Source organism: Taudactylus pleione, unplaced genomic scaffold (assembly GCF_031769625.1).
Source record: "Taudactylus pleione unplaced genomic scaffold, aTauple2 ptg000064l, whole genome shotgun sequence".
Classification (NCBI taxonomy): Eukaryota; Metazoa; Chordata; class Amphibia; order Anura; family Myobatrachidae; genus Taudactylus; species Taudactylus pleione.
In genome coordinates, this window is record NW_028284466.1 from 5,268,814 (window position 1) to 5,285,461 (window position 16,648).

General features: G+C 43.7%; 1 protein-coding gene across 1 annotated transcript in view; it reads left to right on the forward strand.

Moving 5' to 3' along the window:
* Positions 1–16,648, forward strand: part of ADGRG4 (adhesion G protein-coupled receptor G4) — a 127,636-nt gene that overhangs the window by 85,092 nt on the left and 25,896 nt on the right. The window contains 4 exon segments of the mRNA XM_088465848.1: positions 1,212–1,343; positions 5,530–5,652; positions 5,853–5,898; positions 13,701–13,804. Coding sequence (XP_088321974.1) covers positions 1,212–1,343; positions 5,530–5,652; positions 5,853–5,898; positions 13,701–13,804 — 405 coding nt within the window.

Here is a 16,648-nt window from a genome sequence, read left to right on the forward strand (position 1 = left end):
ACATATGGCTCCGATTGGAATTGGTCCATTTAAAGTAAGAAAAAGTACAGTTATTTGGATTTAAAGAAAACATATACAATACATATTTGTATTTAGAAGCTGTGAATCATTGCTAAAACTCAGACTCCATTACTTTGCATAGGGTGCATTGACGGAGTTGTATCAAACCTTGGAGAGATAAAGTGGAAAGAGAGAAAGTACCAACCAATCAGCTTCTGAGTGCCATTTTACAGGCTGTGTTTGAAAAATGACAGAAACTGATTGGTTGGTACTTTATCTCTCTAAAAGATTTGATAAATCTCCCCCATAGTGATAGAACTTTAGATCCACAGCTGAGGTTTGTGTGGCTAACATACCTGGGAGTGAGCCGTTGTTACCGATTGACTGCCCACAATGTCCCTAAGGGCCTGATTCAGCAAGGAACGTAAGTGAGCAAACGCACACGACCAATGTTTTTGCACTGTGTATGCATCGCACTGCACAAACTAGCCAGTGCGATCGGGTAAGGGTACACAGACTACACGCTGCGTGTACGCAGGCCCTTCCGATATTGATTGACAGGTAGTGCCATTTTGGGTGGCAACTGGGGGTAGTCGGCCGAGCGCAGACATGCCAGTGCGTTTGAATGCCGTTGCAGGGGCATTCATAAATTAGCCATTGCGAGGACCTACGCAGTCAGAGCTCTCACTGCGTGCAGGAAGTTGGTCAAATCCTGAGTGAGGTTAGGTCAACCACTATTATGCTAATGTGTTCGATGTTTCCGCTATCTTACAGACTACTCAGGCTGTGAGTAAAGGGAGGTGGGCTGCATTATATATTGCTGAGGGTCTGCATCTTGTGCTGCGGTTGCCGTGCGTATTCTTTGATTAGCTTCTTTTCTCAGTGGCTGGGTGCGTACGTTCTCTCCCTTGCGTTCCTTGCTGAATCAGGCCTTGAATGTCTATTTTCCCACTGTCCTTCCTTACTGTGAATGGAGGATACCTGCCACTGGAATTTACATCAATCCCCGGGACGTGCCCACCACCTATATTATTTGAATTTTTCAAACATCACTGCTAGGCATATACATTATAATACAATATTGCACTGCGTTTAGGTTTTATTCCCCTATCATAAATCAATGCACTTGAGTTTAAAAAAAATACTATTCGTTGATATCCATTGGAGTAAGTTATACATATTGAGAATCATTTTGTAAACTATTCCAACAGATAACACTAGAAAAAGTTCCTGTAGAAGAGGCTGTGGCCTACATCCATTTACCTGAAGAAATACAAGACCAAGCGGCTTTAGCAGCATCCAAAGTGCAGTTTAACTTTTTTGGGACTCCATCACTTTTTATGGTAACCGTAAAAGTATTGTCTCCTCCTTATGTCTAACAGTATATTTCCCTTTAATTCACAATAAGTATAAACTGGAGGCATGTGTTAGTTTGTTTCTGAGGCTTCTAATCATTCTAAGTGAATAACTGGTATACACTCTCATATTGCAATGGCAGCATCTTAAGCCATTCAGCCATGTTCATTTTACTTACACAGAAAATCCTGATTTACCCTCGAAACAAACAAATTTGTTTGGTGTAAAATGTACGTAAATTTCAGCAGAAATATATATGTTTTCTTTTGTCATGATGTTTTCATTGGCACAAACGTCTAGTTTTGGCAGTTCTTTTCACATGGTCAGTGTAAATGAGTGCAACATGTGACCAGTTATTTCTACTGAGTGTAAAGAAACTAAATTGTCTAGAAAAAGAAAAAACAAATTCACAAGGTACAAGTGAACTGATGCTGCGGTGGCCGGCCAGCTGGGGAGAGAGGAGGGGACCCCTGACGGGCAATGCACACGGGGCCCCCTCATCTCTCGTAAGACACCCCTGGTTCTATGTTTATGTATTTCTAAATTGAGAGCTAACTCACCTTGAGGCACCTCAAGATCCTTCAATTTGGCGCTGCAAGGAACAGCATACCCTCCACTACTGATAACCTATATGCCTCAAAGAACAGTGATACCACAGAATGGTGGTTGCTCAATCAATTTTATGGCCTATCATAGGTGCATGTAAAGGAGGGGTTAATCTAGACAAGAAAAAGCAAAGCCATTTACTCAGAACACTGGATAGGCCAGGAAAAGAGATTTGCATCCTACTTGATAATAGAAATGCAGAGACCTCAGTTACATACATTTGCAAATATATGGGAAGCCACCAGCCATGGCAAGGCATCTCTGCTCTGGTGGTAATAGCACCTTACTTTGGGTCATATATTTCTAAATTGAAAACTAATTCACCTGGAGGCACCACAATTTGGCACTACAAGGATCAGCATACCCGCCAGCTACTGATCCCATATATGCCTTTCAGGAACAGTAATACATGGAATTGTAATTGCTCAAATCAATTTATTGGTTCACCACAAGAGCATGTAAGGGAGGGGTTAATCTAGACAAGAAAACACTATCTAAAACCCTCAGCACACTGGATAAGCCAGCAAAAGAGATTTACATTCTACGATAATAGCAATGCAGAGGTCTCAGTTACATACATTTACAAACATATGGTAAGCCACCAGCCACGGCAAGGTGTCTCTGCTCTGGTGGTCCTGCACTACAATAAACAGCACCTTACTTTGGATAATATGTTTACTGTATGTATTTCTAAATTAAGAGCTAACTTACCTGGAGGCATCCCAAGATCCTCCAATTATTTTTTTCTTGTCATGATTAACCCCTCCCTTGCATGCATCTGTTATGGACCTATAAATTGATTTGAGCAACTACCATTCTGTAAACTACATTATGTGCGCCTAATGGAGTAATAAGTCTAAAAAATCCAAAGTCATAAGAATTGTTTATCAATTTCTCACACTATCATGAATGGTTTTAATTAGGGGTGTGCACCGGCCACTTTTCGCGTTTTGGTTTTGGCTCTGGATCTTTCTTCGTGTTTTGGATCTGGATTGGTTTTGCCAAAACCACCCTTCCGTGTTCTGGGTTTTGTGTTTTGGATCTGGATTTTTTTTTTTTTTTAAAAAGCATAAAAACAGCTAAAATCACAGAATGTGTTGGTTTTTCTGCTCCTATGCTATTATTAACCTCAATAACCTTAATTTCCACTCATTTCCAGTCTATTCTGAACACCTCACACCTCACAATAGTGTTTTTATGTCCAAAAGATTGCACCGAGATAGCTGTATGACTATGCTAAGCGACACGAGTGGGCGGCACAAACACGTGGCCCTTCTAGGAGTGACACTGCAGTGGCAGACAGGATGGCAGTTTGAAAAACTAGGCCCCACACAGTACATAATGCAAAGAAAAAAAAGAGGTGCAAGATGGAATTGTCCTTGGGCCCTCCCACCCACCCTTATGTTGTATAAACAGGACATGCACACTTTAACAAACCAATCATTTCAGCGCCAGGGTCTGCCACATGACTGTGGCTGAAATGATTGGTTCGTTTGGGGCCCCCACAAAACAAGCTGGCAATTAATCTGTCCCTGCACAAACTGGCTCTACAGAGGCAAGATGTCGTCCTCATCCTCCTCATTCACCAATTCCTCACCCTCTTCAGTGTTGTGTACATCGTCATCCTCACAGAGTATTAATTTGTCCCCGCTGGAATCCACCACCACAGGTCCCTCTGTACGTTCTGGAGGCTGGTCTCCCTGGAAGAGTTGATCATTCATTTTTATGAATATCATCTTCTCCACATTTTGTGGAAACAACCTCCTACGCCTTTCGCTGACAAGGTTCCCGGCTGCACTAAACACTCTTTCGGAGTACACACTGGAGGGGGGGCAACTCAGGTAAATTAGAGCCAGTGTACAGGGGCCTCCAAATTGCCTCTTTTTCCTGCCAGTACAGGTGCGGACTGTCTGACATGCCTACTTGGATGCTGTCACCGATGTAATCCTTTAACAGACAGACGCACGCTTGTCGCTGCTGCTTTGAGGATGCAGGTGCGGCTACTGCCCACACAATTCACAAAGACAAAAAAAAAATTATAATTTTTTTATTTTTTTTAGAGTGCACTTTGGGGGTTACAGCACCCTTTAACGGACAAGCCAGCCGGCCCTTTACTTATGACACAGGCGCACGATTGGCACTGCTCCTTTGTTGTTGCACGTGCAGCCACAGTGCACACAATTCACAAACACAGAAAATAATTCCTCCACCATTCTGTCAGTGGTGACAGTATGATATGCAGTGACAGTAGATATGTCAGAAATTGTTGGCACGTCCTTCAGTCCGGACCAGATGTCCAAACCGGCCCTTGACTTATTACACAGGCGCACGCTTGGCGCTGCTGCTGTGTTGATCCACGTGCGGCTACTGCGCATACATTTCGCACACAAATACAGAAAAAAAAGAATTGTTTATTTTTTGTGGAGTGCACTTTGGGGGTTACACCACCCTTTAACAGACTTAGGGGACACAGGCGCACGCTTGGCGCTGCTCCTTTGATGCACGTGCAGCCACAGTGCACACAATTCACAAACACAGAAAATAATTTTTTATTTGGTTTGGAGTGCACTTTGGGGGTTACAGCACCCTTTAACGGACGAGCCAACCGGCCCTTTACTTATGACACAGGCGCACGCTTGGCACTACTTTGTTGATGCACGTGAGGCTACTGCGCACACAATTCACAAACACAGAAAAAAAAAAATATTATTCGGAGTGTACTTTGGGGGTTACAGCACCCTTTAATGGACGAGCCAGCCGGCCCTTTACTTATGACACAGGCGCACGCTTGGCGCTACTTTGTTGATGCACGTGCGGCTACTGCGCACACAATTCACAAACACAGAAAAAATATATATTTTTTTTGCACTTGGGGGGAGCACCCCTGATGGACAGAGCACCCCCTGGACAACACTACAGCACCCCTTTAGGACTGGGACACTGCACAGGACTTTGGAGTGGACACAGCCCCTATGGACAACTGACTGCACAACACAGCCCAGCCAGCCCCTATGGACTTTGGAGGAGTGGACACAGCCCCTATGGACAACAGCAGCACAGTACAACACAGCCAGCCCTTATGGACTTTGGAGGAGTGGACACAGCCCCTATGGACAACAGCAGCACAGCGCAGCACAGCACAACACTACACTGCACTACACTACACTACACAGCCCAGCCAGCCCTTACTCCCACCCTCCCTCTTCACTGTCCACAGCCGAGTGAGAAAATGGCGCAGACGCGGGTACCTTATATAGAATCCAAGACCCGGAAGGCGGGATGATGACGTTTTGCCTCGATTTCAGATCCGAGTCAGGCGGGAAAAGTAGAGCCTGACTCAGATCGGGGGGGCTCGGGGGGTTCGGATTTCAGAAATCCGAACCCGCTCACCCCTAGTTTTAATGCAATACTTTGGTTGACATTTGTGCATAATTAAAACATTTACAGTGTAAATAACTGCTCAGCTCAAATATTTGGGCCACATATGTGAACTGCTATATCTGTATAGATGGGTAAAACGGCCAATCTGTCATAAGTACCATATCTTTTTTTTGTATCTTTTGGTAGGATAATTATTTCAGCAATTACATATTAAACACTTACATCATAAGTGCCAGTGTTGAAGGTACTAAGATAGAAGAATTGAACAAGCCGGTGGACATAACTCTGCGGCATCTTCGTGGGAATGTGGTAGGTTACACAAGCTTACATACAGTTACATACATCTGTTAGAATGTGTGAATTATTAGACAGAAAACCACTGATTTACAAATGCAAATAGCAATGTGACTTATAAGAAGCGTCAGTACCCCAAATTTAAACCTGCTTATAGAATACATTCTAACAATTTATAGTCCAAATTTGAAGTGTTTTTTTATCTTGTTTTTTAGGACAATCTCCCAGTGAAGTGTGTATTTTGGGACTTTGCTGTAAACAGTGAGTGATATTTACAACTTTTTTTATTGTTTTTATTCTTCAAAATTAAAATTACTCTGCTATTATTTCAAATGTTATATATCAGTTGAGTGCATTCACTTTTTTTTTGGTAGAGGTATGTTCATAGGTGCCAAAACTGCGGGGGGGGGGGGGGCAAGGGGATGACTGCACCCCTTCCCCACAACAACTGACAGAGGCGCCAGCTACATGTAGGGATTGTGCATCGGGGCACACTGGGGGTGATTCAAATATTTTCACCAGCGGCTGTCAGTGCCAAGCACCCGACGGGGCAATTGCTCCATTAGCCATTGGCGCCGGCACTTCTAGTCATCCTAGCCTGGACAGATTTAGCTGTTTTACAAGGCGAAACCTGGTCTAACTAGGCACATCAATTAATGGGTTTCCAAAACAATTGAATTGCAACATTGGGCGCCCATTAATTACCACGACTTAAAAAAAAGTTGAATCCCACCACTGAGTGCACAAGTGAGGTGCTTTGCTAATCCCAAGAGACACCACAAAAGGTCAGAGAGACATATGCTGAGCTGATTGGTGGAGCTCATCACATGCTTCTCTGACCCTTTGAGGAGATCTATAGCAGCAGCCTCATGGGAGGGATGCATCTGAGTGAGGCAGTGCCTGCTGCTGCTGGGTCTATGTGACCTTTGCTGTATGCTGAGGAAGACTCATGGAGCCCCCTATAATGAACAGAAGCAGTGAGGTAATTACTATGTTGGATACACATTTACTCCTATATGTAACATGTCTGACTTATTAGAGGATAAAGTTAAGGTAAAACTGTTTCTTTTTTTACCATAATTGCCAATTCACAATACTGTACATACTACTGACAACTCTACTATTATTTAGGACTAAACAAAACCAACTTAAATGTGCACCTATTGTGATCAACTTTAATGCATTGTTACATGAATTGCTGGTTTGGAGGGATTGGGAGTCCCAATGTCTGTATTTGGGTGGAGTTAGGTGAGTGTCCATGTCTGTAGCTAGGGTAGTGCGGCCGGTGCCATCGCACAGGGCACCACAGGGCAGGGGGCGCTGTTTGGGCCTGTAAAATGTCCAGATGGCGCAAAGGCCCTCATTCAGAGCCGTTCGCTATTTGCGTTCGTTCGTTCAAAAACAAGGGGTGGCTATGCAAATGATCCGTTCGCACATTGCAGTCTGTTCACACCTCGAAGTCTGAATGAGCGAGCAAAACATACGCTCTTTTATTTCTTAAAAACGCCCCCTGGCCGCTCGCACCATACGTCATGTCCGCTATTTATTAGATTAATCGAGTACATCGAACAGGATATGAACTGCTCGCTATTCTTGTGGTTGGTTTTTTCAACCGCTATTTTGCGAGCAGTTCTGAGTTAAAAAAAACCAAGTGACGTGGTCATTGACGCTGCTATATTAATTATGCACACCCATAAAACGCACGTTTTGACCTTTAAGCACGCCTGCGAACGGATCTCCACTCCCCGTTTTCAAGCACCTTCCCCTGCTACCACCCACATACGCCTCATTCTGTCACTCAAAATAGCAGGCACTCGCTATATTGCGTACAAATGTTTTTCGGCCGCACTGACTGGTTCGCGCATGCGTACTAAAAACCGTACGCATGCGCAGATGTGCGAACATCGCTCGGAACGAGCGTACTGCCGCTAGCGAGTGGCTCTGAATGAGGGCCAAAGTTTGCAGTGTTTGCAATGTGTACTTTTTTTTAATCCCTGAATTTTTTTTCTTGTTTTATACCTTCAGATTTGCAATGGTGTGTGTGTGTGTAGTGCAGGGAATAGCAGGGTGCATATTAGCTGCAAGGAGGGTCCTGCAAGCCATTCTCACAGCGAACTTGCACAGCGAATATTGTTTGCAATCCAATTCCAAACTCACATTGATTTTTTTTTAATGAAATTTTGCGAGTTTTTTTGTGCACATCTCCCTGAGCAGATGAAAAGGTAGGGAAATAAAAGTGATGTGGAGGTGTGGGACAGGTATGTGGCGGTGTAAATGTTGTGGGACAGGTATGTGGAGGTGTAAATGATGTAGGACAGGTATGCGGAGGTGTAAATGATGTAGGACAGGTATGCGGAGGTGTAAATGATGTAGGACAGGTATGTGGAGGTGTAAATGATGTAGGACAGGTATGTGGAGGTGTAAATGATGTGGGACAGGTATGTGGAGGTGTGGGACAGGTATGTGGAGGTGTGGGACAGGTATGTGGAGGTGTAAATGATGTGGGACAGGTATGTGGAGGTGTAAATGATGTGGGACAGGTATGTGGAGGTGTAAATGATGTGGGACAGGTATGTGGAGGTGTAAATGATGTGGGACAGGTATGTGGAGGTGTAAATGATGTGGGACAGGTATGTGGAGGTGTAAATGATGTGGGACAGGTATGTGGAGGTGTAAATGATGTAGGACAGGTATTTGGAGGTGTAAATGATGTAGGACAGGTATGTGGAGGTGAAAATGATGTGGGACAGGTATTTGGAGGTGTTGTATTGATAGTAGGGGGGGTTGAACATGCAGATGAGAGGTAAATGTGTTTGATCCAACTTTTACAAACTTGTATAAAACACTGCAAAATTACTATACAGACATTTTTCTGAAGCCCAGACTGCTGGAAAGACTTTAATTTGCCGAAAAGCATTTTCTTGCTATCATTTTAAACCACTAATAAAAATAGCCCTGCTCTCTAAGTTGCCACTTTTTTGGAGTCCAGGAATGTTTCCCCACTTTTTCATGCACTTGTCCCAGGTCGTATGTTGTAGAAAAGTCGCACAGCCTCGCCGTGAGTACTACAAATAGGCATTTCTAATTGGATCTCACATTTCTCAGGTGCACATTAGTACATGAAACAAACTCACACCCAATAGGATTGAGCCCACTGTGTTTGCTCTATTGCTGATTGTGTGACGCTGATTGCTGCAGAGAGGGGAGTGTACAGGGTATATAGGTAGAAGTCACTGGTGATGGGCTGCACTGTGCATGATGGTCTCTGTAGTCCTAGAGCTCCTAAACCTACGCCAGACTACAACTCCCGGCAGTCAACTTGTCTGTACAGGAACGCACTATTGGCTGCATATGTTCCCGAAGCTGCGTGGTAGCGCTGTGCCAGTGTTGTGTCTGTGAGTGAGGAGACTGTGATGTCGGCATACATAGGCCAAATCCGCAAAACAAAGACCCCTCAGGCTTACTGATCTGTCATCAGGTAAGTGGTGTGGCAGGGTTACTCCAGCTGCCCCTTAGGGGGTGATTTAGGGGTGCCAAAATTATATCTTGACCCCCCCCCAACCCAAAATCGTTGGTTTATGTTTAATACTACAGTCTTCCTCAAGGCTATTATTCGGGAAAAATAGGTGCAAGAACTGTGGGTGGAACTACTGGGGGTGGCGCTATAGAAATTTTTTTTATATGTATATTATATATACATATGTATAGTATTTAGAAAAGTAGGCACTCAAAAGGGCCTTTAAAATAAAACTTATATTATGGAAAATACATTTTTGCCAGGGCATTATGTCATAGTTAATGAGAACATAGCGAATCCGAACTGGATGCGAGTCAGGTTCGGGTCTTCCTGTCTGACTCAAGTCCGAAAACGAGGCAGAAAGTCACCAATCCTGCGTCGGATTCTCGCGGGTTTTGGATTGCTTATAAGTACATCCCCGCGGTGATCAGCGCCATTTACTTCACTGCTGCAGTACTCTGAAGTGTGGGGTTGTGCTGTGTCTGTCCAAGGGCTGTGCTATTCATCCAGAAGGGCTGTGTTGTGTCCATCCAGGGGCTAGGCTATGTCCATCCAGGGGCTAGGCTGTGTCCATCCAGGGATGTGCTCCGTCCAGCGCAGAGGAAGCAAGTATGACGGCTGTCACCCAGCTGCACAGCGGATCACTGAGGCCATGATGGCTGTGCTAGTATTGATGGTGAAATAATAGAAATTGAAGATAATAGTGTTGAGGAAGTGCAACAGGAGGATGAGGGGGATATTTGTGTCCTATCTGACTCTAATGAGGATGTTGTTTGTGTAAATCAGCCACCAGTGGCAGCAGTTCTTGCTTGTAATAACAAGAAAGCCATTGTCATTCCTGGGGATAAGACCAGAAAAGCCACCTCTTGGGTGTTGAATTACTTTAACCCAAATCCTGTCAACATTTGTGAAGGCATCATTTGTGAAGCCAAAGTTAGTAGAGGTAGGGATGTTAACCATCTAGGAAACTCCTCCCTGTTATGTCATTTGCAGCTAGTTCATGCAATTTATTTACCAAAATTATAATAATTTGTAAGTTAATAAAAAGCAGTCCAGTATCAGTTATCAGCACTTTGGACCAACACATCCAATCTCCACCACCAACACCCTCATCATCAACCTCCTCCTTAATGATTGGCGGTAGTCCTTCCAAAACATAGTTTTGTGGGGGCCCACACAAACCAAGGACAGTAACTAAAAGTGTCAGTCGATGTCGCTGAAGTGCTTGGTTTGTTAAACTGTGTATGTCCTTTTTTAATATCTCACATACTGTATCCAAAGGACAATTCCTTCTTGCACCTTTTTTCTTTGAATTTTGCACTGTTTGGGGCACTGCTGACTGTAATTTTTATAGTTTATTAAACTCCTATCCTGTCCGCCACTGCTGTGTGGCAATGTTTCATAGATGTCCTATATTTTTTAAACTGCCGTGCGTTTGTGCCGCTGCTCTGTCGCTTACTTGGCTGCCGGCTCTGGGAAGAGCAGCTGCAGAGGCTTGGATGCTCCAGGTGGCTCTGTAGTGGCGCTACCGGCTGTATGGTGCCGATCAGGCATGTTTTAATATGTGATATAAACAAACAAATATGTACAAAATAGGAGCTAAAGAAATGTCCCAACAATAGTCCCTAAATCTAGATAACCGTTACAGATTCGTCTCCACCAAGATGGTCACATGGAATTCCCACCAAACATGTAAAAGAATGCATGAAAAAAACACAGCATAGTGTAAATCTATAAACGTTCGCAATTACCAAAAAAGGTGCTCAGAAATCAGAGTGGTATAATGTCCCAGGAACCAAATGATGGAATCCAGCGTATGGGACACAAATCCCTTTGAGTAATATACTTACTCTGCGACGGCTTTATGAAAAGCATGTAGAAGGTTCTTTAGGCTGATCACATGAGACTAAGGGGGCGATTCAGACCTGGATGCACTTTCGCAGCCAGGGGCAGGGTATGCAAATTTCGCGATCGCACTGCAAGGCTTAAGGACGCCCTCTATGTCTTAGAGAGCGATGGCAGAGTGAATGCACGCCGGTCTAAAGATGCCCCCTTTTCTTTCTTAGCACATGTCATCTCCAGAAAGTGTATGTAACAGTAACATCGAGAGCCATCGGAGCTGCTCGTAGCCCTTGAGGTAGACCCTACCCTGCCGCAAGCACTGCGATCACTGCAGGCTGAAATACAACCAGGTGAAGTGTACAATGACGCCTTAATGCTAATTATGCACGCCCATGAAACGCCGTTAGAACACACAGGCACGCCTGCGTTCACACATGCACATGCCCGTTTACATAGACCTTCCCCTGACACCACCCACAAACGGCACTATCTGTCACTCAAAGTAGCGCTCAGTCTGTGTACTTTGAGCGACCGATTCCCGATCGCTAAGACTGGCTTGCGCACGCGCACTGCGGCTTATATGCATGCGCAGAAAGCAAAAATCAGCCGGTTACGAGTGCCGCTGCATTGCATCCGGGTCTGAATGAGCTCCTAAGATTTATAATCTTCATCCAAATTCCATCCATTTGTTGTAATAAATCCACATGGAAATAAAAAATTTAAGTGTAGTAGGTCAAACAAAACATTTAATAAGCCAGGACAAACGACCAGATACATATATTGAACATAAGAATTATATTAAAATTGTGGGATTCACTTCCTACCGGACAGCAGATGTAATTGTGCATGTCAGATAAATCACAGCGAACACAAATAGAACCCAGGTACATAGTCCAGAAGTGTTTGCCGACAGAACGTCTAAAGTTGGGGACCACTAGTCCACTCTGCCAACGTGTTTTGACTTATAATAAGTCTTTATCAAGATGATTTTGAAAATGTGGCCAGATGATTACTTATCTCCGCTTGTTTGGAAGAGGTTCACACTTCACATTGTACTCAATGACTGGATTCCAACGAGTTTGATCACATGATCATTACTATCTAATGTTACCACAAATAGGTATGTGGTGGGAGTGCAGTCTAGGGCACCATATCTGGGTGGGTCATACACTGCCTCTAGTGTAAAGCTGGCCACACACTAGACCAACTTGCATCCAACCATCCAACTTGTTGATTGGAATGAAAATCTGGTAACGTATGAGAGTAAATGATGATGAAAATGGTCGTCAGACAAGTTGTTAAATATTTGATCTAAACAATTTGTTCAAATAGTTTTTGACCATTTGCCAGCATTTGGGAGCAAATTGCTGATTGTCATTTGCTTTCATACCTTACCAGATTTTCATTCCAACCAATCAACAAGTTGGATGGTTGGATGAAAGTTGGTCTAGTGTGTGGCCAGCTTTAGGGAGGCAGCATATGGCAAGTTACAAATATTGCACTGTGTGCAGCTCCTTCCTGCACTGCTCTAGAGCAGACCCTCCAGCATGACCCGTTCCACCAGGTACAAAATGCTCTGTTCCTGGACTTTCCACCTAATTTATGATTGTAGCCACCGGTGCTGAAACACCCGTCAACTAGTTCAACACAGGTGACTGTAATCACAAATTAGGTGGGAAGACCAGGAACAGAGCATTTTGTACCTGGTGGAAAGGGGTCATGTTGGAGGGTAGGCACATAGGCAAACGCAGGGGGGGAGGTTCCGTCTGCCTGGAAACCCCCCTCCCCAGCCCACACAATGACCACAATAGAAATAGTAATATATGTAATATAATTTTACTAGTGCTGCATGTTCTTCACAGTATCACAAATTAAATAATTAGCACCACCTGTGGATCTTTTAACTTGTGTCAGTCAGTAATAAATGACCTGTGCACCATCTAGGAGATCTGGAAAACATTCACTGTTAGGGATGTGCTGCTATAGAGCCCAATATGTACATATATGTCAAGGGCAGTGCTAGGTTATTCTGCTCTTCCCAGAGTCCTGGACTTGCTCTAATACTCTGGAATGGTGCCCACATCTAAGATAAAAACATCCAGCTCAGGCAGGATGGCCCTACTGCCGCATTTAATGGCTTACTGTGATTGCTGGTCCTCTATATGCTGGAATTATGACACACAATACTCTTTGTATGATGCATATTAAAGCTTTTTGAAGTGCTAATTCTACCCTCTTCATGGACTGGCCAGACTCACTCTAAACTCAAGCATTTGGAAACCTCCCTCTAGAAATCCTGCGTTTGCCACTGAGGCAAGAGGTGTTAGTGGACTGTTGCTGCCAGGCGTTGAGAGTGATGTTATACCACTGCTAATGACCTATCTTATACATGCCAGAGTGCTAGTTGTAACTTTAGTAAAACACATATACTGGGTGTACTGTGAGTTTTCGAATTCAAGGCAAGTAAATTGCAGAATGACAGAATTCCCATCCATACCATCTAAATGCACATTAAAATAAACATCACAGCAGCTCTTTCCTAGACAAAGATTTTTTTTCTTTGCTATCCTAACATCTTGGAGAACGGACATCAATGCCTAAGCTGTTTTAATGGATAATAACTACATTATTCTGATTTTGATGATGCTGATTGGATAATATTAACAAAGTGAGCTAAGTCTTATGTCATCTCTTTCTGTCGCAGATAATTTGGGTGGATGGAACATATCCGGGTGTTCAGTAACCTCAACAAGCATGACCTATACATCATGTCATTGCAGCCATCTGACGCACTTTGGAGTACTACTTGTAAGTACAGTACACATTACTAAAGAAATAAACTCTTCAATTTTACCCACTTACAGAAACTAGTTTGTAAAATGGGCACTCGTCCATTACAGGGACCAACAAAAACTTTAAGTATTATTAGTACTCAATTTCAAACCACTAATCCCTCTCCTATAAATGATTAGAGAACAATTGTCCATTAATATTCTGATATGTCATAGAGGCATTTACCATATAACTAGCCTTAAATACAAAGAGTACAAACATTACATGTGTATATGTAATAAATGGTAGTCTCTCTTTCATATAGAAATGCATTAATAGACATTAGCAGTATGGGTCAAATGTAACCGAATACAATGGTTATTGCCAATGTGTTATTTTATAAGTCTAAATATATGTTCTAGTGACATATTTCTGTATTTGTGTATATTATATGCATTATATATTTAAATACTTAAAAAGTATTTTAGAACAACTTTTTGCATCATGGTGGTTGCAGTTTTTTTTGTACAGTAATACATAACGCATATAATGGCTAGAATGCAATGATAATAACAGTGCATGATAGCTGTGGGTCCCACTGAAGCAGGACATTCCTGGAAGGTGGGGTATGATCTCTCCGACAATTGTTGCTGGATTGGCTATTTTTTATGACAAGGCACAATCTTATTGGCTGTGCTGGGGCATCATCATACTACGGGGCAGTTCCAAACATTGCAGATCAACTCAGTTCCTATTGGAGCGAGAGTAATACAGTGGGAAAAGACAGCAGGTGATGAGTGTCTGCAGCAGTCAAGTCTGTTAGCCGAACATGTAAATATGATGAATAGAACACCATCTTGAATAAAACAAATGATGTATGTACGGTATCATGTATGAGACATATAATGAGTACAACACAATTGTGCATTAAACATTTGTCTAGTAAGACACAGCATGTATTAGATGAATGAAGAATAGAACACAATCATGTATAAGACAAATGATGAGTAGTCATACTGTATATCGGAACAATGCGCCGGGCCATTTTTGCTGGATTTGGATTTGGCTCTGATTGGTCGTCCGGCTTTGGATTTGGATTTGCTAAACCTGCCATGACTGGTTTTGGATTTGGATATTTGTTTTAAATTGCCAAAAAAAGCTAAAATCACATAATTTGGCCTTTTTTTGTTCCTAGAGTATTATTAACATCAATAACATTCATTTCCAGTCATTTACAGTCAATTTAGACCACCTCACAGCTTACAATATTGTTTGCACCATTATTGGCCAAAGGCTGCAGGGAGCTGGCTGGTTACTAAGCGACAGAGCAGCGTCACAGACACCGCAGTTTAAAGCACTTCTATGAAACATTGCCGCACAGCAGTGGCAGAAATGAAAGGTATTGCAAGATGGAATTGTCCTTGGGCCCTCCCACCCAGTGGAGTACGGCTTGTATACACAGTGGGCTACGGCCCAAGTAGTCACAGTGCTTGTATACACATTGGGCTACGGCCTGCAGAGTCACAGTACTTGTTTACACAGTGGGCTACAGCCCAAGGAGTCACAGATGCTTATATACACAGAGGGCTACAGCCCTAGGAGTCATGGTGTTTGTATACACAGTGGGCTAAGGGCCTGATTCAAACTTGGGAATAGAGTGAGATCGCTCTCAACTGATCATCTTGGTGAAACCATGCTGCACTATTTTCAAACTGACATCTAAATTGTAGAGTAATAATAAAGCTGTGCAGTATTTGTGGACTTCATGCAAAAGCAGCCAGTATTAACCCCAAATGCAAAAAAAGTGTGTATTTACACCCCTTGCATTGCAATATGGTTTGTTCAGGTTCACAGTTGAGAGAGAGATCTCACTCTATTCCCAACTCTGAATCAGGCCCTAAGGCCCAAGGAGTTACGGTGCTTGTATACACACAGGGCTACGGCCCAAGGAGTCACAGTGCTTTTATACACAGAGAACTTATGCCCAAGAAGTCACAGTGCTTGTGTACAGTGGGCTAAGGCCCAATTAGTCACTGTGCTTTTATACACAGAGGGCTTATGCCCAAGAAGTCACAGTGCTTGTATACAGAGGGTAAGGCCCAAGCAGTGACGGAGCTTGAATACACAGAGGGCCTATGCCCAAGAAGTCACAGTGCTTGTATACAAAGGGCTAAGGCCCAATTAGTCAAGGTACTTTTATACACAAAGGGCTTATGCCCAAGAAGTCACAGTGCTTGTATACAGAGGGCTAAGGATCTCATTCAGAGCCGCTCACTAAATGCGATCGCTCGCACCCAGCATATGCAAATACGGGTAAGAGATGGCATGGCAGGCGCTTGCTCGTTCGGAAAGGCATAAGCACGCCCACTTTGTGTTGGCGAGCGATCACTTTGTGTTGGCGAGCGATCACTTTGTGTCTATAGATGCCCGTTAGCGTATGTAGAGACGCCCACTAGCGCACGTCATCTCCAGGACGTTTATTAAAACATTGGTACATTGAGGACCATCAGAAGGGCTTGCAGCGCTTGTGGTTGCCTTATCTTACCGCAAGCACTGTGATGACTACAGTGTAAAAAAACAGGCAGGTGACGTGTACTATGACGCTGGCTGAAAATTATGCACGCCTCTGAAATGGCATTGAAACACTCAGGCACGCCTACCAGTGGCGTATCTATAATGGGCGCAGTGTGTGCGGGGCACATGGGCCCCCGTGTCCAGGGGGGCCCCGCACCGCACACCCTGCACTCATATTGGTTTAAACTTACCTGTCTGTGGTACCCCGTCGGGTGTCAGCGCTGCTCAGAACACCGGAAAATGGCCGCCCCTAGTGCCCGGAGTTTACTAATGCTCCGGTAGCTGGCCAGCCGCATCAGTCGGCTG